This window comes from Chiloscyllium punctatum, chromosome 31 (genome assembly GCF_047496795.1).
Source record: "Chiloscyllium punctatum isolate Juve2018m chromosome 31, sChiPun1.3, whole genome shotgun sequence".
Taxonomy (NCBI): Eukaryota; Metazoa; Chordata; class Chondrichthyes; order Orectolobiformes; family Hemiscylliidae; genus Chiloscyllium; species Chiloscyllium punctatum.
Window position 1 is genome coordinate 71,329,229 of NC_092769.1, and position 24,930 is coordinate 71,354,158.

General features: G+C 45.1%; 1 protein-coding gene across 1 annotated transcript in view; it reads right to left on the reverse strand.

Annotated features, from left to right (window-relative positions):
• LOC140457041 (solute carrier family 22 member 6-A-like) overlaps window positions 1-24,520 on the reverse strand; it is a 40,325-nt gene extending 15,805 nt beyond the window's left edge. Inside the window, exons 1-6 of the mRNA XM_072550965.1 lie at window positions 24,103-24,520; window positions 15,021-15,126; window positions 13,493-13,647; window positions 11,410-11,578; window positions 5,257-5,380; window positions 2,937-3,052 (exon numbers count right to left, since the gene is read on the reverse strand). Of these exons, the coding sequence (XP_072407066.1) occupies window positions 2,937-3,052; window positions 5,257-5,380; window positions 11,410-11,578; window positions 13,493-13,647; window positions 15,021-15,126; window positions 24,103-24,502 (1,070 nt within the window). The 5' untranslated portion in view covers window positions 24,503-24,520. The remainder of the gene's footprint in view (window positions 1-2,936; window positions 3,053-5,256; window positions 5,381-11,409; window positions 11,579-13,492; window positions 13,648-15,020; window positions 15,127-24,102) is intronic.
• Window positions 24,521-24,930: the final 410 nt, after the last annotated feature.

The following is a 24,930-nucleotide window of genomic DNA, read 5'->3' on the forward strand; positions in this document are numbered from 1 at the left end:
CAGGAATTCCCGAAACGTCGACTTTCCTGCTCTTTGGATGCTGGCTGACTGGCTGTGCTTTTTCCAGCACCACACCTTTTTTGACTCTGATCTCCAGCATCTGCAGTCCTCGCTTCCTCCCTGGATTAACGGTTTGGTCGTAACATAATGCGGCCGCCATGTACCACTTCACCTGACGAAGGAGCAGCCCCAACCTAGTCAGCGCATTTGAAACCTTGTGATTTAAAATAGACCTGTTGGACTATAAACTGATGTTGTGTGACCTCTGACTTTGTCCACCCCAGTCCAACCCTGGCACCTCCACAAACATGGCTTCTCTGCCCATGACCTGAAGGACTGGCTCCCCCATGACCACATTTAGAGACCGGCAGTAACTCTCTGGTATTCTGTTCTTACCCAATGACAGGCCAGCCTTGGTTCAGTAGTGACATCCTCACCTCTGAAGGATGAGTCAGGAACTAAGTAATGTCTCATGGTTGATTTCAGTTTAGTTATAATCACACATTTAAAGTAATAATTTATAGATCAATCTAATATTATAATTTTCTGTTTAATAGTAGCCAACCTGAACCTTAGTCCTCCAACATCATGACATAGGTAGTCAGAGTTAGGTATCCTTGCCTTTATTGGTCAGTGCATGGGGTATAGGAGCTGGGAGGTCATGTTGTGGCTGTACAGGACATTGGTTAGGCCACTTTTGCAATACTGCGTTCAATTCTGGTCTCCTTGCTATAAGAAGAGTGTTGTGAAACTTGAAAAGGTACAGAAAACATTTAGATTAGATACCCTACAGTGTGGAAACAGGCCCTTCGGCCCAACAAGTCCACACCGACCCTTGGAAGAGTAACCCACCCAGACCCATTTCCCTCTGACTAATGCACCTTACACCATGGGCAACTTAGCATGGCCAATTCACCTGGCCTGCACATTTTTGGACTGTGGGAGGAAACAGGACCATCTGGAGGAAACCCACGCAGACACGGGGAGAACGTCTAAACTCCACACAGACAGTCACCCGAGGTTGGGATCGATCCGGGATCCCTAGTGCAGTAAGGCAGCAGTGTTAACCACTGAGCCACCGTGCCACCTGGAAGTTATGATGATGTTGCCACGGTTGGAGGGATTGAGCTATCAGGAGGGGCTGAATAAGCTGAGACTGTTTTCCCTGGAGTGTCGGAGACTGAGGAGTGACCTTATAGAGGTTTATGAGGGTCATGGTTGGGGTGAATAGCCAAGGTCTTTTTCCCCAGGGTAAGGGAGTCCAAAACTAGAGGGCATAGGTTTAGGGTGAGAGGGGAAAGATTTAAAAACAGACCTAAGGGGAAACTTTTTCACGCAGAGGGTGGTGCGTGTGTGGAATGAGCTGCCAGAGGAAGTGGTGGAGGCTGGTACAATTGCAACATTTAAAAGGCATCTGGATGGGTATATGAATAGGAAGGGTTTGGAGGGATATGGGCCAATGCTGTAAAATGAAAGTCGTCTGTTCCGATGCTATATATCTCCAAGATGCTGTGACTCTACTCTTCGAACTGAACCAGAAAGCAAGATCCAAAGTGTGCCCATAACGTTGCTGCCATGCTTTAGTAGGTATTAATTATAGCCTCAGCAAAGTTTCCTGAGTTTCTGCACTTGTCTATCTCCTGTTGTCTTATTGGCTAAAGTCTCAAATGAACAAATATTGGTTTCTGAGTATAAGACCACTGAAACCTACTCCTTGGAATCAGGAGTTCAAGTAGTCAAGCCTGATTTTAGATTCCTGAATCTGTAATCAACATTGACGACTCATTGAGTGTTTCCCTGGCTGCCTCTTCTTCTTGTCTATTTGCTACGTAATGCCCATCGGCATCTCCTGCCCACAGAGTCATACAGCATGGAAACACACCATGTTGTCCAACCAGTCCATTCCGAACAAAACTGCCGAATTAAACTAGTCCCACCTGCCTGCTCCTGGCCCATGTCCCTCCAAACCCTTTCCTATTCATGTCCTGATCCAAATGTCTTTTAAACGTTGTAACTGTACCACATCCACCACTTCCTCAGGAAGTTGATTCCACATGTGGAACCATCTTCTGTTTAAAAATATTTGCCCCCATATATTTTATAAATCTCTCTCCTCTCACCTTAAAAATATGTCCGAGTCTTGAAATTCCCCCACCCTTGGGAAAAGACAACTACTGTTAACTCTATCTATACCTCCCATGACTTTTATAAAGTTTTATATGGTCTCCTCTCAACTTCCTATGTTCCGGTAAAAAATGTTTCAGTCTATCTTTATAATTTAAAACCTCCATTCTCGGCAACATCCTGGTAAATCTCTTCTGAACCCTCTCCAGTTTAATAATCTCCTTCCTGTAACTGGGTGACCAGAACTGGACACAGTACCCCAGACGAGGCCTCACCAATGTCCTGTACAACCCCAGCATGACGTCCCAACTCCTGTACTCCTGAGCAATGAAGGCAAGCGTGCTCGATGCCTTCTTAACCATCCTGTGATGCAAATTTCAAGGAATTATGTACCTGAAACCCTAGGTCCCTCTGTTTTACAACCATCCCCAACCATTAATTGTATAAGCCCCACCCTTGTACCAAAATGTAACACTTTGTATTTTCTGTTTAATAGTAGCCAACCTGAACCATAGTCCTCCAACATCATGACGTAGGTAGTCAGAGTTAGGTATCCTTGCCTTTATTGGTCAGTGCATGGGGTATAGGAGCTGGGAGGTCATGTTGTGGCTGTACAGGACATTGGTTAGGCCACTTTTGCAATACTGCGTTCAATTCTGGTCTCCTTGCTATTTGTATTTTGTAGTTTGTATTTTAGCAGATTTAATTCCATCTGCCAATTTTCAGCCATCTTCTCCTAGTTAAGGAAAAATCATGATCCAAATTTGCTGACGTAAGTTTAAAAAGCAAACAAATATTTCCCAACAACTTACCAAACAAGCATGGTACAGCAGGCTATCTTGCGCATGACAGGAGTCCGGAACAGATCGAACACACTTCGCCTGTTGTTGATGACCAACTGTTCACTTTCCATATTTGACTTCAGAATCTGTGATACACACACACGCAAGGCTATGACATAATGTCATTAAAATGTGTGTTCCCTTCTCCTACAAGTTTGTGTTATAAAGAAAGGCTGGGCTCTTTTTCACTGGAGTGTAGGCAGTTCAGAGGTGACCTTATAGACGTGTATAACATCATGAGGGGTATAGATAGGGTTAATGCTTGGTGTCTTTTCCCTTGGGTGGGGAATTTCAAGACAAAGGGGTGCATTTTTAAGGTGAGAGGAGAAAGATTTAAAAAAGACATGAGGGGCAATTTATTTTTTACATAGAGGGCGGTTCACGTGTGGAATGAACTTCCAGAGGAAGTAGAGGATGCGAATACAGTTACAACATATAAAAGACATTTGGATAAGGACATGAATAGGAAAGGGTTTGGAGGGACATGGGCCAGGAGCAGGCAGGTGGGACTAGGTTTGTTTGGGATTATGTTCGGCATGGACTAGTTAGAACGAAGGGTCTGTTTCTGTGCTGTATGACTCTATGACATAAATGATCCATATTCTGGATTAGTGGTGCTGGAAGAGCACAGCAGTTCAGGCAGCATCCAAGTAGCTTCTTTGGATGCTGCCTGAACTGCTGTGCTCTTCCAGCACCACTAATCCAGAATCTGGTTTCCAGCGTCTGCAGTCATGGTTTTTACCTCATAAATGATCCATAGTTTAGTGCTCTTTAAGGTGCATTACAGCAAACAAGGATGATGACAAAACCATGGACATGAAACTGAAGTCCAGTGTATAGAGAGCCACCAACATGACTGAGTGCGGGAGAAGATAAGGTTGGTCTGAAGGGAGCGGATGTAAAATACCATCTCTCCTCCCTAGTTGGATGGCACCAGGATGGCTGGAAGGCTGCCATTTTCTTCCAAATGTACACCAGAGCAAACCGGTCCGAAGCGAAACCTTCGAACCCAACTAACCTCTTCAATCTCCCGCCCTTGCTACTCTGAAACATTGAGGTGCGATATCTTCTAACAGGATCCTAAGAATGTCAAACACCTGAAATATTGCAATAATATCGCGTGACTTCGTGAGGTCTATTTTGTCCTCTTTCTTTTTTAATGGAGAAAGGTTGAGACAAGCAGTCTGCTCAAAACCAATGAAGTAAGCAGCTTGTGAGGCCTGGGGGCTTGATTTTAAATGTTGGAACAATAGAAGCAGCCTGGCTGGGTGGGGTCAAGCTCCCACAGAACCAGGGTTTATAGTTCTAGCTTTCAGTAGCAGTTGCTGGGGTCTTAAAGCTGGATGTGGAAGCTTTTCTTACTCTGTCTGTTACAGTGAGAAGCTGGGGTTCTGTTCTTGTTGCATGAATTGCCTGTGAGACAATCTATTTTACTAAGTTTGCCTTTGTCACGGGTGTGTTTATGGGATGTTACTCTGTTGGAACAGTTAATTAGTAGTAGTTTATATATATATATATATATATATATTATTTTGTTAAGCATTTCAATAGTTACAATTAAGCTAATTCTTTTCTTTTGAGTTTTATTTTGCTTGTATTTTAACTGTAGTGTAAATAAAAGTGTTAAAGTCGAGAAGTTTGACCAATTGAATTGCATCTGGAACACAACATCTTACACCTACTGTTAAAATAAAGAAACGTTAGGATCTAGGCTATGTTAATATATTTTGATTTGATTTGATTTATTATTGTCACACGTACCAAGGGACAGTTTTGTTTTGAGCGTGCAGTACAGGCAGATCATACCATACAAAGTGCACTAGGGTGATAGAACAGAGCAAGGAATACAATGTTATGGCTCCAGAGAAGGTGCACAGACAGCGAGATTAACATGAGTTTGAAATTTGAGAAGTCCACTCAGGAGTCTGGTAACAGCGGGGAAGAAGCTGTTCTTGCATCTGTTGGGACATGTGTTTAAGCTTTTGTATGTGCTGCCTGACAGAAGAGGTTGGAAGAGATTATAACTGGGGGGTGGAAGGAGTCTTTGATGATGTTGACTGCCTTTCCAAGGTTTGGAACAATTTGTCAAATGTGGTGCTGGAAAAGCACAGCGGGTCTGGCAGCATCTGAGGAGCAGGAGAATTGACATTTCGGGCATAAGCCCTTCATCAGGAAGGGCTGCCCTAACAATATGTCTCTGCAAGATTAGGGTAAAGACCATCGGTTCAGTGATGGAACAAGCTGGGGTGAGTTTCAGTGTAAAACGCACACTCTTAAGACCATCACTTACTTCGACAGTGAGTTTTTTCCCCTCCTCCTCCTTGCCATTCATTTTTGCCACTCTCCTGAGCTGTTTCAGGGCGACATCAGCCTTGTCATTCAGAATGAGCCAGCGAGCAGACTCCGGGAACCACCTTGTGAGAGTGACCACACACATATACATTGGGGTTATTATCGCAACAGTGGGGAAAAAAAAAATCTTTCAGGCAACTTCTGATCATTTAGGAGGGTGCCTCAGCACAGAGATGGAAAAGAAGGATAAATTCTCAATACCACATCCTATTTTCACAATTCTCTTCCCTTACACAGGGTTACTTGCTAACTGAGTAGTTGTTCAGATAACAACTACACATTAAGCTTTTGCAAGTACCCCATTTTGGATGTAAACATGAATAGGACGTTGAATGGGGATTAGATTTTATTGTCACGTGTACTCAGGTACAGGAGTACATTGAAAAGTATACAACGTAGCCATTCCCGGCATTATCTTAGGTACAAAAGTACCAAGGTGCAAAATCTTGGGTACAAAGTAGAAAAAATAGTAAAAGGTTAAACATTACAGTCCCTCTTAGTATAAAGTAGAAAGATAAAGAAGTTAAAAGTTAGACATCACAGTTATTCTTAGCATTGAGTAGAAAAAAATAAAGAAATAAAGTTAAAAGTTCAAAAGTTTTTCTGAAGTGCTGAGTCATGCTGAGCTTGCACTCCCTGTATGACCTTAATCTCCTCCATTTTGACTCACTCTCCAGGAGACCTGGGAGTGCCTGCTCTCACCATCATGTTGAACTCATTCTCCCCATGATGGCTCGCTCTCCTCTGCCTTGCACAAACCCGCTCTCCACAGAAAGCAAGTACGTCAAAGAAAGGAAAGAAAGCAGTGAAAGAAGAAAGCTAAAACGTAAATGCGACCGAGAAAGGCTAATGTTCTGGCGACATGGGCCCGCAATCCTGCCACGGTGAGATCTGAGTACAATTTAAAATCTTGAATTTAAAACAAACAAGTTGGTCTAATGAGGACCATGTAATTAAGTGTCAATTGTTGGAAAGGTTCACCTGGTTCACTAATGTTCTTTAAGGAAGGAAATCTGCTCCCCTTTTACCTGGTCTAGCCTACATATGTTTCCAGACCCACAGCCATGTGGTAGACTCTTAACTGGTCCTCTGGGCAACTAGGGATCGGCAATAAATGTTAGTTCCATCATCCCTCCAACCTTCTTAACTAGCTTGTTAGTCGCACCATCTCGTCTAACTTGTCTAACTATTTAGTTCAACCATCTCTTCTAACCTTTCTATCTAACTAGTTAGTTTAATCATCTTGCCTAACCTTTCTAACAAGCTCAAAGAGTCATAGAGTCACGGAGCTGTACTGCGCAGAAACAGACCCTTTGGTCCAACTCGTCCATGCCATTTAGATATTCTAAATTAATCTAGTCCCATTTGCCAGAGTTTGGCCCATATCCCTCTAAACTCTTCCAATTCATGTACCCATCCAATTGCCTTTTAAATGTTGCATCCACCACTTCCTCTGGCAGCTCATTCCATGCACGCGCCAACTTCTACATGAAAATATTGCCCCCTTCGGTCCCTTTTAAATCTTTCCCCTCTCACCTTAAACCTATGCCCTTTAGTTGTGGACTCCCTTACCCTGGGGAAAAAAGACCTTGGCTATACACCCGATCCATGCCCCTCATGATTTTATAAATCTCTAGAAGGTCATCCCTCAGCCTCCAAAGCTCCAGGCATCTCCCCATAGCTCAATCCCTCCAACCCTGATCTTTAAGGGTCCCTATTCTCTCCGTAGTTCCCCTTTTGTCCTTAATGCCCTTTGGATTCTCCTTAACCCAATTTGCCATAGCTATCTCATGTCCTCTTTTTGCCCTACTGATTTTAAGTATATTCCCTTGTACTCATCCAGGGATTCACTTGATATATGCCTGACATATGCTTCCTTCTTCTCCTGGTTCAAAACCTCAATTTCTCTCGTCATCCAGCATTCCCTACACCTTCCAGCCTTGCCCTTCACCCGAACAGGAACATACTGTCTTTGGACTCTTGTTATCCCATTTTCTAACTGTCCCTTTTTTGTGTGAATATCCCAATCAGTTCTTGAAAGTTCTTGGGTAACACCATCAAAATTGGCCTTTCTCCAATTTAGAACTTTAACTTTTAGATCGGGTCTATCCTTTCCAATAACAATTTTAAGACTAATAGAATTATGATCACTGGCCCTAAAGTGCTCCCTCCACTGCGTTATTTCCCAAGAGTAGGTCAAGTTTTGCATCTTCTCTAGTAGGTACATCCACTTACTGGATCAGAAACTTTTTACACACAAAATAAATTGCTCTCCACCCAAGCCCTTAACACTAGGCTGGTCCCAGTCTATGTTTGGAAAATTAAAAGCCCCTACCATTACCACCTATTATTCTTCCTGATAGCTGAGAACTCCTTACAAATTTGCTTCTCAATTTTCTGCTGACGATTGGGGGGTGGGGGTGGGGGTGGGAGGGGGGAGCAGTGGGTGCTATCGTGCAATCTCAATAAGGTGATCTCCCTTTCTTACTTGTCAGTTCCACCCAAATAACTTCTCTGGACGTATTCCCAGGAATATCCTCCCTAAGTACTAGCCGTATTGTTAACCCTAATCAGAAATATCATTCCTTCTCCTCTCCTGCCTATCTATCCATCTATACCCTGGAACATTAAGCTGCCAGTCCTGTCCATCCCTGAGCCACGTCTCTAATCGCTATGATGTCCCAGTCCCATGTTCCCAACCATGCCCTGAGTTCATCTGCCTTACCTATCATCTGCCTTACCCTCTTGCATTGAAATAAATGCAATTTAATTTATCAATTTTACCTCCTTTTCCCAACTGTACCAGCCTCAGACTGATCTCTTTTCTCACTATCTCTCTGGGCTCCCCATCCGACTCTCTCCATACTGGTTTAAATCCTCCCGAGCAGTTCGAGCAAATCCCCCAGCAGTATATAAATCCCCTTCCAAATCAGGTGCATCCTGTCCTTCTTATACAGGTCTGGGAAGAGATTCCAACGATCCAAATATGTGAATCCTTCTCCCCTGCACCAGCTCTTCAGCCACACATTCACCTGCTCCAACCTCCTATTTCTACCCTCATGGCACCGGGAGTAATCAGTTCTTCCTAATCTCGAGGACCTCCTTTTTAAATTCCTGCCCAATTTCTTATATTCTCTCTTCAGAATCTCGTCCTTTCCTCTTCATGTCATTAATCCCAATGTGTAAACGATCTCCTGCTGGTCTCTCTCTCCCCTCCGTGCCCTCTCTGACATACCCTTCATGCTGGCATCAGGAGGTAACACACCATTCTGATGCCTCATTGTCAGCTGCAGAAATGTCAGCACCTCTGACTAGAGAGTCCCCTATCACAATCAGTCACTTGCTCCTGACATGCCCCTCATTATGTGGAACCAGTGTCACCACCAGAAACCTGGGTGTCAGTGCTACATTCCCCTCAGAGTCCATCATTCCCTACATTTCCAAAACAGCATACAGAAGCACCTTGATTATCCAAATATCAATTATCCGAATTTCGGATTATCCAAACAAGATCTCAAGGTCCTGTTAAAAACATTACATCAAAGTGAATTTGGACAACCTGTACTGAAGAACATGTGAAAACGCTGGCAAAAATTCAAAAGTCCACAAGCACCCAGCGACTGGATATTTCTTACGTAAGGGTTAGTTACACAGCCCTTTGCAAAAGTAAGTGCTTTATTCCTGTCACTTTACCGGACCATTCATGAAAAAAATGACAGGGAAAGTAAACACATGCGCAAGGTGGCACTTATGTCTTTCTCATGCTAAATTGCCCATAGTGTTAGGTGAGGGGCAAATGTAGGGGTATGGGTGGGTTGCGCTTTGGCGGGTCGGTATGGACTTGTTGGGCTGAAGGGCCTGTTTCCACAATGTAATGTAATGTAATCTAATCTAATCACGACACTGGGTTCAGCAGAAACTGACAAATGCTCTTGCAATTGTAGAAGCTGTTCGGGACCTTGCTTAATGCTGAGATTTTATATATTTATGTGATGGTAAGGGTTTAGCCCTTCTCAGTGTAACCTGCAATTTGCAAAACGCAAACATTAGATTGTTTAAATAGCAAACTCATCAAAATTATAGATTTAAACAAACTCTCTGGTGGAGCACAGCATTTGATCAGTATGGCTTCCCTTGTTTAAGGTCAAATCGATTATCTGAATAATCAGTTATGCGAGTGACATACTGCCGGCCCATATCATTTGGATAATCGAGGTTCCTGTGTACTTGTTTGAGATAGGGATAGCCACAGGAGACTCCTGGCTACTTCTCTTACCCTTCCTCAAGATAACCCATCTACCTGACTGGATCTGTGATTTTTCTACCTTCCTGCAAGTACCATCCATCATACCCGTCAGCTCCTGTAAAATCCCTCATTGCCTCTCGCTGCTGCTCCAAACAATCCATGTGATCCGATAGGATTCGCAACCAAACACATTTCCTGCAGACATAATCATCAGGAACGTGGTAACTCTCCCTAATCTCCCACATCACTCTACTAAAGGCCGTCTTGCACTTTAACAATCTACAGACCCAGAAAATAGCCTAGTCTTACTGCTCTAAAAACACTGCCCTAGAATAACTTAATACTTACGTTAAAAAAAGTTTAATCAAGGCACAGATTACAACAGGATCTGGACCAGATGGGCCAATGGGCTGAGAAGTGGCAGATGGACTTTAATTCAGATAAATGCGAGGTGCTGAATTTTGGGAAAGCAAATCTTAGCAGGACTTATACACTTAATGATCAGGTCCTAGGGAGTGTTGCTGAACAAAGAGACCTTGGAGTGCAGGTTCATAGCTCCTTGAAAGTGGAGTCGCAGGTAGATAGGATAGTGAAGAAGGCGTTTGGTATGCTTTCCTTTATCGATCAGAGTTTTGAGTACAGGAGTTAGGAGGTCGTGTGGCGGCTGTACAAGACATTGGTTAGGCCACTGTTGGAATATTGCATGCAATTCTGGTCTCCTTCCTATCGGAAAGATGTTGTGAAACTTGAAAGGGTTCAGAAAAGATTTACAAGGATGTTGCCAGGATTGGAGGATTTGAGCTTTACAGAGACGCTGAACAGGCTGGGGCTGTTTTCCCTGGAACATCGGAGGCTGAGGGGTGACCTTATAGAGGTTTACAAAACTATGAGGGGCATGGATAGGATAAACAGGCAAAGTCTTTTCCCTGAGATGGGGGAGTCCAGAACTAGAGGGCATAGGTTTAGGGTGAGAGGGGAAAGATATAAAAGAGACCTAAGGGGCAACTTTTTCACGCAGAGGGTGTTACGTGTATGGAATGAGCTGCCAGAGGATGTGGTGGAGGCTGGTACAATTGCAACATTTAAGAGGCATCTGGACGGGTATATGAATAGGAAGGGTTTGGAGGGATATGGGCCGGGTGCTGGCAGGTGGGACTAGACTGGGTTGGGATATCTGGTTGGACCAAAGGGTCTGTTTCCGTGCTGTACATCTCTATGACTCTATGACTCTATCTCAATAAAGCATATCATCAAAAACACCTGCTCTACTCCCAATTATAGATTTACAAACAAAAAACAATAAGTTACACTTTTAAAAAAAAACATTTCGCTGTTCCTCTACCTTGAGCTCCCCCACAAAGATTTCTCCAAGATCAACTGTGAGTTTTGCTGTCTGTTTATTTTTCTTAGAAGGAACTCCAATGTTTAAAGATACTTGAAACTAACAGCAGAGGCAGTCAGCTGTGAAGGATCACTGCCTGGTCAGACCGCTATGAAGGTTCACTGATCTTTCTTGGTACCTGGTAGCTGTTCTCTCTCTCCCTCACTCATTCCCACCATTTTAAAATGCCGCTGTTTGATCTCTTTTCATTTACAATGTTCCAAACCAACGCAACAGCTTACGAAAAGGCAATTACTGCTCCAAGCGTTCGAGAAAATCAGCTCCAACACTGAAAATACCTCAGAAAAGGAGCAGCTGCCACAGCCACAATTTTCTCCCGTCCTCCATCTTGGATTACCCAGAATCCCACCAGAGTTGGTTCCACCACCTCTCCTAACCTTTCCCCTCGTATGTACTGATCGATGGTGCAATCTGTGAAGGAGACCAGTAGAATGCGAACGTACCAAGAATAGAGGAAGAAAATGAAGTAAGGTAGAGACACTGTGAACTGAAGCCACCGCCAGTCTTGGATTCCATACGCTAAACCAGCCAGGTGTAGTTGACCAAAGGTGTAAAGAAAACCACTCAGCATTGAAATAGGCGTTCGAAATCTTGTTGGGATCCATTCGACCTCTGCAGAAGCACAAAGACAGGTGGAAAAAACTGAACGAATCGGAGCAAGCTTCTGCCAATACTGATTTGGAAAATCATGAGCCTCATCAGAGCACATTTAAGGAGCTTGCTTTAGGTCTACTTCTTCACTTGCCTACCCAACCCACAACGACGATGATACCTTCCATGGGTAAGGGCCAGGAGGCAGCTCCCAAATTCAACCCATCTGGAATTGCAAACTGAACCCTATGCTGCTGACATTAATCCCATACCCCAGTGCCCAAGGAATCCATAACATATGAATGTTAAGAAGGTGTTTCGCATGCTTGCCTTCATTTCTCAAACCTTTTGAGTTTAGGGAGCTGGGACGTCATGTTGAGGTCATTGGTGAGGCTTCTTCTGGAATACTGTGCCCAGTTCTGGTCGCCCAGTTATAGGGAGGAAGTTATGAAACTGGAGAGGGTTCAGAAAAGACTTACCAGGATGTTGCCGGGTATGCTTGAGTTAAAAGGAGAGGCTGAATAGGCTGGGACTTTTTCCCCCGCAGCATGGAAGGTTGAGAGGTGACCTTATTGAGGTTTATAAAATTATAAAAGATATAGATAAGGTGTCTTTTCCCTAGGGTGGGGGATTTCAAGACTAAGGCGCATATTTGTAAGGCGAGAGGAGAGAGATTTTAAAAAGACAACTGGGGGAGTTTGTATGTGGAATGAACTTCCAGAAGAAGTGATAGATGTAGGTACAGTTAGAACATTTAAAAGACGTTTGGATATGTAGTGGATAAGAAAGGTTTGGAGGGATATGGGCCAAGTGCAGGCAGGGGAGACGAGGTTTAGGTTTAGAATTGAGGTTGAAATTCATTCCACACACAAACAACTCTCTTGTATAAAAAAAACTCTCCGAGTTGTCTTTTTTAAATCTGTCTCCTCTCACCTTAAAAATATGCGCCTTGGTCTTGAAATCCCGCACCCAAGGGAAAAGACACTTGCCATCTACCTTATCTATACCCCTCATAATTTTACAAACCTCAATACGGTCACCTCTCAACCTCTGGTGAAAAAAAACTTCCCAGCCTATTCGACCTCTCCTTGTAACTCAAACCCTCTATTTCCAGCAACATCCTGGGAAATCTTTTCTGAACCCTCCCCAGCTTAATACTATCCTTCCTATAACAGGGAGACCAGAACGGGACACAGTACTCCAGACGAGGCCTCACCAATGTCCTGTACAACCTCAACATGACATCACAACTCCTACACTCAAAGGTCTGAGCAATGAAGGCAAGCGTGCTAGCGTTCGGTGCATTAGTCAGAGGGAAATGGATCTGGGTGGGCTGCTCTTCGGAGGGTTAGTGTGGACTGGTTGGGCCGAAGGGCTTGTTTCCACACTGTAGGGGAATCTAATCTAATCTCATGCTAAACAGCTTCTTAACCTTCGTAAATTAGTGAGATCTTCTGAGTGGGAGAAAGAGAGAGAGAACAAGGAGCTGGGCAGCTTGCTTAAAGAATGAAGGGGACAATATCCAGCACAAGCCTTGATCTGATTCTCTTGGTTGATGCTGAGAAATGTTGAGAACTCTGCGTTATGGACAGATTTTGGGGGGAGTTGGTGATAAGTTACTCACGACAGAACTCCCAGCCTCTTACTTGCTCTCGTAGCACTCATAATAGCTGGTGTAGTTATTTTCAATCAACTTGTCTGGGTGTATTACAACATACTTGTGGAGCAGGTAAGATTCAAACCCAATTTTCTGGTCCCAAGGTATGGACGCTACCACAACAGGCCTCAACAGTTGGTCTGATTATGTTCCAGAACAATGGTAACGCATGGGAAGATTCAAAAATGGCCATGCTATTGAACTTCAAAGACGGATGTTTACATTCTGTTCTGTTGAAATGGTCTTGAGCTGACAAACGGACATGTCATTTCACTTACTGAGGGAGAAAACATTGAGTATGATCCCCGACTGTGCCATTCCACAGAGGAACCTCCAAAAGCAAAATAAGGGATAGGAGGAGGCGAACGCAGAACAGGTTCCCGAGACACCTAACTGGAAATGGGACCACAGCAGGATAGTCCGCCTCCCGAACCTGGAATAAGCGCACAGTAAACATGAACTCAAAATTTAAAAAAAACAACGCGGTTAACTGTTACAAAATAAGCTTGGATTAGTCATTCACCTGCCTGGTGATATGGTCAATGTTTGGAACACGCTCAGTTCAGCTTTTAATTGATGTCGTGCAGAACTTTTACAGCTTGTCTACATTTAAATGCGTGCTCTCGCCAACCTGTATGTCAACACTGAGCTGTCGCAGCTACGTTACAGAATCCCCACAGTGTGGAAGCACGCTATTCGGCCCATTGAGCCACACACCGACCCTCTGAAGAGAGACCCACCCTGTAACCCTGCATTTCCCATGGCTGTTCCACCAAGCCGGCACATCCCTGGACTCAATGGGACAATTTCCCATGGCCAATCCACCCTAACCTGCACATCCCTGGACACTATGGGACAATTTCCCATGGCCAATCCACCCTAACCTGCACATCCCTGGACACTATGGGACAATTTAGCATGGCCAATCCACCCTAACCTGCACATCCTTGGGCACTATGGGACAATTTGGCATGGCCGATCCACCCTAACCTGCACATCCCTGGGCTCTATGGGACAATTTAGCACGGCCAATCCACCCTAACCTGCACATCCCTGGACACTATGGGACAATTTAGCACGGCCAATCCACCCTAACCTACATATCCCTGTGCACTATGGGACAATTTAGCACAGCCAATCCAGCCAAACCTGCACATCCCTGGACACTATGGGACAATTTGGCACGGCCAATCCACCCTAACCTGCACATCCCTGGACACTATGGGACAATTTAGCATGGCCAATCCACCCTAACCTGCACATCTCTGGACACTATGGGACAATTTAGTATGGCCAATCCACCCTAACCTGCACATCCCTGGACACTATGGGACAATTTAGCATGGCCAATCCACCCTAACCTACACATCCCTAGGCACTATGGGACAATTTAGCACGGCCAATCCACCTGAACCTGCACATCTTTGGATTGTAAGAGGAAACCCTAAGCAATCATTGGGGAGAACGTGCAAACTCCACTCAGACAGTCACCCGAGGATGAATCCCTGGTGCTGTGAGGCAGCAGTGCTAACCACTGAGCTGTCCCTCGCCAGAGGGGCAGTTAAGAGTCAACCATGTTGCTGTGGGTCTGGAGTCACGTGTAAGCCCAGACCAGTTAAGGAAGGCCGTTTCCTTCCCTAAAGGGACATTAGTAAACCAGATGGGGTTTTCCCAACAATTGACAATGGATTTATGGTCAAGAGTAGATTCTTAGTTCCTGCAATAATGCCGCTTGGCCATCGCCTCCCCGGAAAACACACTGAGTTGACATAATGCTTGACATCGCAATACTCCAGCCTCTCTTACTTGTCAGAAAGCCTGCCCAGGACGATGGCTCCCACCAGCAATCCGGCCATGTAGATCGATTGTGTGATTCGCTTCAGGGATTTCCAGTTGCAGACAAGGTCCCACTGTCAAGACAAGAATAGTTCTTGTCACATTGGCAGTCTGAAATCCAGGGAACAAGGCCAACATGGCAATGGGGATTCCTCCGATGATGAGGGTCAGCGAGACTGAGCCAGTGAGTGGAACGTGGGCCAACGAGGAGGAGATCGATCCCTTGCAGAAAATCTGGGCCAGGCATGGCTCAGCACTTCAGCAATACTGCTGACCTTTTAACTTTTTTTTAATTTCATAGAATCCCTACAGTGTAGAAGCAGGCCATTTGGTCCAACAATTCCACACAGACTATCCCCCCCACCCTACCCTGTAACCCTGCATTTCCCATGGCTAGCCCACCTAGCTTCCACATGCCTGGACACTACAGGGCAATAGAGCATGAGCCAGTCCACCCTAACCTGCACATTCCTGGGCACTATGGGACAATTTCCCACGGCCAATCCACCCGAACCTACACATCTTTGGACTGTGGGAGGAAACCGGAGCACCCAGGGGAAACCCCACACAGGCACGGGGGGTCGGGGGGGAGAATGTGCAAAATCTACTCAGACAGTCGCCTGAGGCTAGAATTGAACCCGGGTCCTGGGTGCTGTGTGGTAGCAGTGCTTACCACTGAGTCACTATGCCACCCCTTGCACCTCATTAATTGTGAGAAAGACTGTAATGTTCAATTCTAACTTTGTTCTTTATTTCTTTGAAGCTTGTTTTTAAGTTTTTGTACCTCAGTGCTTGTACCTAAGATGTGCGACATTGAAAACCTTTCACTCTACTCCTGTACCCGTGATAATAAAGATTAAATCTAAAATCTAATCATGTTTATAGCCCCATTCCTAATTGCCCAGAGGGCAGCCAACCCATTGCTGTGGGATCTAGACTTACATACATTTCCCTCCCTACAGGATGTTAGTGAACCAGATGGTTTTTACAAAAATTGCTTGTGATTACATGGTTTGCCAATGGTTCAGCTCCTTATTCCAGATTTTTTTGTAGAGTCGTACAGCACAGAAACAGACCTTTTGGTCCAACCAGTCCATGCTGACCATAATTCCCAAACTAAACTAGTCCCAGCTGCCTGCTCCTGGCCCATATCCCTCCAAACCCTTTCCTATTCGTGGACTTATCTAAAGATCTTTTAAATGTTGTAACTGTCCCCACAATCCACCCCTTCCTCTGGAAGTTCAATCGACACATGAACCACTCTCTGTATAAAAAAAACATTGCCTCTCATTTCTTTTTTAAATGTTTCTTCTCTCACCTTAAAAATATGCCCCCTCGTGTTGAAATGCCCCACTCTCGGGAAAAGACACTTACCATTAACCTTATCTATCCCCCTCATGATTTTATAAACCTCAATAAGGTCACTCCTCAACCTCATAAACTGCCTCCATTTGCCCTGCGTTTGGTCCATATCCCTCCATTCCTATCCCATCCATGGACCTGTCCGAATGTTTCTTAAGTGACAAAACTGTACTCACCTTCACCACTACCTCAGCAGCCCGTTCCACCCTCTGTGTGAACAAAGTGTCCCTTTGGATCCTTTTGTACCTCTCCCCTCTCACCTTAAACCTACGCCCTTTAGTTTTAGACTCCCCTACCATGGGGAGCAGCTGTTGGCTATCTCTCGTATCTACGCCTCTCATAATTTCATGGACCTCTATTAGGGTCACATGCTGGACTGAAAAATGACCAGCCTCTCCTTATAACTCAAACCCTCCCTTCCTGGCAACATCCTGATCAATCTCTTCTGAAAGCTCTCCAGTTTAATGATATTGAATTCAAATGTCACCATCTTCTTATCGAAATGGAGAGAAGCTTTAGATTGCAGAGGGATCTGGGCGTCCTTGTATGTGAATAACAGAAAACTAGGACGGAGGGCTGGCTGTTAATAAGCTGGGAAAATGAAATATTGGTAATTATTGTGAAAGGACTGGAGTATAAAAATAGGGAAGTGTTGCTGCATCTGCACAAGGCATTAATGAGTCCACACCTGGTGTATTGAGGACAGGTTTGGTCTCCTTACTTGAGGAGAGATGTAATTCAGTTAGAGACAGTTCAGAGAAGGTTCACTCAGTTGATTTGAGGGATGAGAAGGTTTGTCTTGGGAAGAGCTTGAGCACTTTAGGCCCATATTCTCTGGGGTTTTCAAGAATGTGCAGGGAGATTTTATTTTTTCATCTTGTAACTCCAACAAATGAGAATTAATTCACCAGGGAATGAAAAAGATTCTGTGTTATAGTGTTGACATCCCCTTAGTCTATGACAATATGGCTTACTCACTCCACTGCTGTGCAATGATTTCTAGGTGTTCGGTGGGGAATGGATTATTCATTGTGGATTTCAGTGGAATTTCTGTTTCTTTGACAGGTTAAAGATTGTTTTGACCACACTCATGCTGACCCAGTGAACTCAGAACTGATCATTTATGTAGGTCTTGTTTCATTATCAAGGATCAAAAAGCTCTTGTTTCCTCAGCAATTTTTAGGATAGTGTAAAGGTCACTGCACACTATCACACACAGACATGCACACACAAACATACACACACAACAACACACAGACTGACACGTGCGCAGACACAGACACACACACAGCCTGACACACATCACACACACACAAATACACCCAGACTGACACACACACACACAGATTGACACACACACACTCACAAACATACACACACAACACACAGACTGACACGTGCGCAGACACAGACACACACACAGCCTGACACACACACACAAATACACCCAGACTGACACACACACACCCAGATTGACACACACACACTCACAAACATACACACACAACACACAGACTGACACATGCGTAGATACAGACACACACGCAGCCTGACACACACAGCCTGACACACACACACACAAATACACCCAGACTAACACACACACTCACAAACATACACACACAACAACACACAGACTGACACATGCACAGACACAGACACACACACAGCCTGACACACACACACCACACACACACAAATACACCCAGACTGACACACGCACACACACACACACCCCCAGACTGACACACACACACAGATTGACACACACACACACAAACATACACCCAGTCTCACACACACACACACACTCACACACGCATGCAGACACAGGCAGACACAGACACAGCCATACAGAGACACAAGCACACAGAAACACACACACACACAGGGGTGAGTTTTATAAGTCCTACACAAATAGGACAGTTGTTTGTTGGGGGGGACGTATGGAGTGGAAAATCAGGAGGTTAGATACTCATCCCAGCCCCAAGAGCCAAATGTTGGCTACTGCATTGTGATGGGAAATCTCCAAGGTGTCCTTAACTCAGAGATGTGGCAGGAATGCTGACAATTTCATTCAGCGGCTTTCTGTCTATTGTCTGCAAATCCTTTTTTGGTGCAGAGCTTGGCATTGCAAAATTGGCACGCGGAGATCAAATTCCTGACCAAGCACCAACGCCTCTACTTCCTCAGGAGGCTAAGGAACTTCGGCACGGCCACAAGAGCCCTGACTGATTTTTATAGATGCACCATAGAAAGTATCCTTTCAGGATGCATCACAGCTTGGTACAGCAACTGCTCTGCCCAAGACTCTTAAGAAACTACAGAGAGCTGTGAATACAGCTCAGTCTATCACACAAACCAACCTTCCATCCACACTTCCCACTGCCGACATCATCAAAGACTCCTCCCACCCCGGTTATAATCCCTCCCAGCTTTTCCGTCAGGCGGAAGGGACAAGAGTTTGCAAACACTTACTAACAGATTCAAGAACAGCTTCTTCCTCGCGAGGTTATCAGACTTATGAATCAACCTCTCAAATGTTAGTTCTGATCTCGCTGACCCTGCACCCCCCCCCTGTGGCTGTGACACTTTGTCCTGCACTCTGTGCTGCTATCCCGATGCAGTCTGTGTGACGTGATTTACCCGTACAGCACGCCGTATCTTGGTACGCGTGACAACAACCAACCAGCGTGACCATCGGCATTCCCAATGCGGCATCCAACATCATGAGCAGGAAGGGCTCCCCGAGATCTAAAGCAAGCTGGTGGCACAGGAAGTACTCCTCTGCTCTGACTGTTCTTTTTCTTTCTTTCTTTTTCCCTCTTCTGTTTCTTCCCCCTTCTGGGGCAGGGGGGATGGAGGAGCTGGCGAGCCCCGGAGGCGAATCCCGGAGCACCGGTGGGGGGGGGGGGGGGGGGGGTGTTATAGAGGCGGGGAAGCAGCCCCAGGGCAGTGGGAAGCAAAGGGGGAAGCAGTCCTGGAACCTCCCTTGGAAAAGCTGAGAGTTGGTGCAGAGTGGACTGCAGGCTTGGAGTGGAGCAGGGAAAATGACTGGACCTGGCTCTAGTGCGGGCGGTCACATCACATGTTGAGCTGCTGCAGTGTAGTGTTTATTTGCAATTTGTTTTTCTGACTGTAATGTCAATCCTGTAACGATGTCTTATTTCCAACTTATTCTTTAAACTCTGTAATGTAATGCCATTAATTTTCTCTTAATTCCTCTTTTATATCTTAAGATTTGACCCTGACTTGGAGAAACCTTACAGTGTGGAAGTAGGCCATTTGGCCCATCGGGTCCACACGGAGCATCCCATCAACAACCCACCCAGCTACCCCATCCCTGTAATGACATTTCCCACAGCGAATCCACCTAACCTGCGCATCGTTAGACTGTGGGAGGAAACCAGAGCACCTAGTTGCAATGCACATAGACACAGGGAGAATGTGCAAACTCCACACAGGCAATTGCCCGAGGCTTGGATTGAACCCAGGTCCCTGGCGCCATGACGCAGCAGTGCTAACCATTGAGCCATGAGGGACATAGATAGGGTTAATGGGCAGTTGTCTTTACTTTAGGATAAGGGGTTTCAAGACCAGTGGGCACATTTTTAGGGTAAGAGGAGAGGGATTTAAAAAAGACACAAGGGGCAATTTTGTTTTGCACAGAGGGTGGTCCGCGTGTGGAGTGAACCTCCTGAGGAAGTGGTGCACACACTGTTTATAGAGAGATTTGGATAAGTGCATGAATGGGAAAGGTTTGGAGGGATATGGGCCAGGAGCAGGCAGGTAGGACTAGTTTAGTTTAGGATTATAGACTGGTTGGACCAAAGGATCTGTTTCCGTGCTGTATGACTCTATAAGTGAGGGGCAAAAATTAGAGGACTGGAAAGTTGCTCATGTTGTCCCCCTGTACAAAAAGGGTAGTAGGGATACTCTGGGTAACTACACACCAGTGGGCCTGACCTCGGTGCTGGGGAAGTTGCTGGAGAGGGTACTGAGAGATAGGATCTATTTATATTTGGAAAGGAATGAGCTTATCGGTGTTGGGCAATATGGTTTTGTGTGGGGGAGACCGTGCCTTACCAATTTGATAGATTTCTTCGAGGAAGTGACCAAGTTGTTAGATGAAGGAAGGGCTGTTGATGTCATAAACATGGACTTTAGTAAGGTGTTTGATAAGGTTCCCCACGGTAAACTAATGGAGAAAGTGAAGTCACATGGTGTGCAGGTGGATAAGGAACTGGTTGAGCAACAGGAGACAGAGAGTAGTACTTGAAGGGAGTTTCTCAAAGTGGAGAAAGGTGACCAGTGGTGGTCCACAGGGGTCAGTATTGGGGCCACTGTTGTTTGTGATATATATATAAATGATTTAGAAGAGGGCACTGTTGGTATGGTCAGCAAGTTTGCAGATGACACAAAGATTGGTGGAGTGGCAGAAAGCATAAGGGACTGTCAGAGAATACAGGAGGATATAGATAGACTGGAGGGTTGGCGGAAAAGTGGCAGATGGCTTTCAATCCAGACAAATGTGAAGTGATGCATTTAGGCAAGTCTAATTCTAGAGCAAATTATACAATGGATGGAAGAGCCTTGGGAAAAGTTGATGGGCAGAGAGATCTGGGAGTGCAGGTCCATTGTACCCTGAAGGTTCCTGCACAGGTGGATAGAGTGGTCAAGAAGGCATATAGTATGCTTGCCTTCATCGGACGGGGTATTGAGTATAAGAGCTGGCAGGTCATGTTAAAATTGTACAAGACTTTGGTTGCATTTAGAATACTGTGTACAGTTCTGGGCGCCACATTCCCAAAAGGATGTGGACGCTTTGGAGAGGGTGCAGAGAAGGTTTACAAGGATGTTGCCTGGTATGGAAGGGGCTGACTGTGAAGAGAGGTTGAGTAGGTTAGGATTGTTTTCAATAGAAAAAAGGAGATTGGGGGGGGGACCTGATTGAGGTTTACAAAATCATGAAGGGTATAGACAGGGTGGATAGAGGGAAGCTTTTTCCCAGGGTAAGGGGTTCAATAACGAGGGGTCACAAATTCAAGGTGAGAGGTGAAAATTTAAGGGGGATACACGCAGCCAGTACTTCACACAGAGGGTGGTGGGTGTCTGGAACGCGTTGCCAGCAGAGGTGGTAGAGGCAGGCAGGGTGGGTTCATTTAAGATGCGTCTGGACAGATGCGTGAGTAGGTGGGGAGCAGAGGGATACAGATGGTTTGGAAATGACCGACAGGTTTAGACAGTACATTTGGATCGGCTCAGGCTTGGAGGGCCGAAGGGCCTGTTCCTGGGCTGGAAATTTAAGTATAATGTGAGAAAATGCGAAAGTGTCCATTTAGCAAGACGACTAAAAAGACGCATGTAAGAGATTGCAGAGCTCTAAGGAGCAGAGGAATCTGGGTGTCCTAGTGCATGAGGCACAAAAGGCTGGTATGCAGATACTAGTAATTAGGAAAGTTAATAGAATGCAAGTATTTATTACAAGGGAAATGAAATACAAAAATAAGGAGGGCATGTTTCACTTATATAGGGAAGACCCCATCTATTTACAGTATTGGTCACCTGACTAACGGAAGAATTGTTGCTACTTTGGAAGCTGTTCAGTAAAGGTTTATTAACCTTGACTGAGCAAGTTGTCATATGAGGAAAGACTTGACCAACTTGCATTTGCCAGACCTAAGAGGAATAAAAGGTGGTTTGAGTAAAACATTTAAGGTCCTGATGAGGAAGATGTGCCAAGGATGTTGTCCGCTATGGAAGGATCAATAACCAGGAGTCACTGTTTCAAAGGCCCTTTTAAGACGGAGATAGAGTCACAGAACTGTACAGCATGGAAATATACCCTTCGGTCCAACTCGTCCATGCTGACCAGATACCCTAAATTAATCTAGTCCCATTTGCCAGCACTTGGCCCATATCCCTCTAAGCCCTTCCTATTCATATACCCATCCTGATGCCTTTTAAATGTTGACATTGTCCCAGCTTCCACCACTTCCTTTGGCAGATCATTCCATACATGCACCACCCTCTGCATGAAAAAGTTGCCTCTTATATCCCTTTAGAATCTTTCCCCTCTCATCCTAAATCTATGCCCTCTAGCTTTGGACTCCCCCCATCCCAGGGAAAAGACTTTGTCTATTCACCCTATCTGTAAACCTCTATAAGGTCACCCCTCAGCCTCCAACGCTCCAGGGAAAATAGTGCCAGTCTATTCAGCCCCTCCCTACAGCTCATACCCTCTAACCTTGGCATTATCCTTGTAAATCTTTTCTGAACCCTGTCATGTTTTACACATGGAGGTGAAGAAATTTCTCACAGATTCATCATGCACCTTCACATCTCTTCTCATCCAAAGACAGTAGAAGCAGAACCTCTGAATATTTTTAAGGTAGGAATGTACCGATTCTTGGAAAGCAAGAGGATGGAATTTTATCAGGAGGAGATAGGAGTATGAATTTGGTTATAACCAGATCCGCTGTGTTCTTATTAAATGGTAGGTTACCTTGAAGGGGTCAAATGGCCTCCAAGTGTGCCTTATTTGTACGTTCATGTGCTGTCACTCATTGAATCATAGAGCCATGCAGCATGAAAACAGACCCTTCGGCCCAACCAGTCCGTGCCGAGCATATTCCCAAACTAAACTAGTCCCACCTGCCTGCTCCTGGCCCATATACCTTCCCTATTCATGTACTTATACAAATGTTTTTTTTAAATGTTGCAACTTTACCTCACACAAATTACTGTCTGTGTCAAAAAAAAATGCCCCTTAGGTCTTTTTAAAATCTTTCTCCTCTCACCTTAAAAGTGTGGCCCCCCCTAGTCGGAAAATCCTCCCCACCATAGGGAAAAGATACTTGCCACTCATCTATAGTTGTTATGATTTTATTAATCTCAATAAGTTCACCCCGCAACCTCCCATACTCCAGTGAAAAAAGTCCCGGCCTATCCAGCCTCTCCTTATGACTCAAACCCTCCATACCCGGCAACATCCTGGTAAAGCTCTCTGAACCCTTTCCAGTTTAGATTAGATACCCTACAGTGTGGAAACTGTACCCTTCAGCCCAACAAATCCACACCAACCCTCCGAAGAATAACCCACCCAGACCCATTCCCCTCTGACTAATGCACCTAAGACTTCAATAATATCCTTCCTTTAAAAGGGTGACCAGATCTGGACACAGTACTCCAGAAGGGGCCTCACCAATGTCCTGTCCATCCTCAATATTGCATCCCAACTTCTATACTCAGAGGCCTCAGTAATGAAGGCAAGCGTGCTAAATGCCTTCCTGGCCACCCTGTTCACATGCGACGCAAACACCAGAAAAGTATGTAGCTGAAGCCCTAAATCTCTCTCTGTTCTACAACCTTACCCAAGGACCTGCTTTTAATCGTATGAGTCCTGTCTTTGTTTGTTTTACCGAAATGCAACACTGAGATGAGGCAATGTAGGACGGAAAATAAGCATTGAGACTTCACTCCTTTATCAGGAATCACTTTGCCCTTCAGACCAAACAAAGGCACACCTTTATCTGTGGTCCATCTCCTGCAAACACTACCTACTGGTTGAGTTAAAAACACCTCGTCGAGAAAAGGTGTGTACACACTCAGATAAATCCCTTCCTTCCATTTCACAACATATTCAATGGCACTGAAACCTTCAATAGATAGAAATTCTCAGGCGTTATCTCTGTGACAATTGTGGCTTTGAACTTAGAGTTGTCATAGGTCCACCCGTCAGTGCACTTCTGCGTGTGGTACTCAGTCACGTTTCCGTGCGTCCCGTTGAGATCCAGAAGGTGCCATTGAGGCGAGGAGTACATCAGGCATTTCTCCGGCTGTTGGTTGCGGTCCAGAGGGATGAAAACCCGGAGAAGTTCCTCCGTCTGCAGCCTCCCCATGTCATTGACGTACCTCGAGTCATTCACTTCCGCAGGGATCCTGCAGTGATGATCAGGAACAACGGCCACAAAGTTCTGGAGCAGGTTGTGACTCGGTGAGAGAAACGACGGCAGCGCCAGCAACAAGACGTGGATGATTTGGAACTTCCCCATACTTCCGACATCCTCCAGGATATCTCCGAACCCCATGGTTGCGGCTCAGGGATGGCAGCACTGAAGGAGAAGGACTGTGGCTGAGGGAAAGATCATGACACTGACGGAGAGACTGTAGCAGAGATGGAATGCCTTTGGGGCTGAACTGATCATTAATCCATAAATTTAAGTTTAATGTTTAAGCTGGTGATAACAGACCTTGCTTTTTCTCTCTAACCTGGTTGAACAGGTCTAAACACTGCGAAAAGAAGGCCACGGAGTTGTGGTTGGGGGGGGCTTGGGTGAGTTTATTGCTCAATGTTATATTAGTCATCAACATTTGAAAAGTCTGGTTAAACAGTCCCTTATATTTAGGGGGTACAGTCTTCTCAGTTTTCTCTGGCAGTGGTGTACGCAGCAACCCCCTGTCTTTTTAGAAGCATTTCAAATCAAATTATAATAATTGGCATTTTTCCCACACGTGT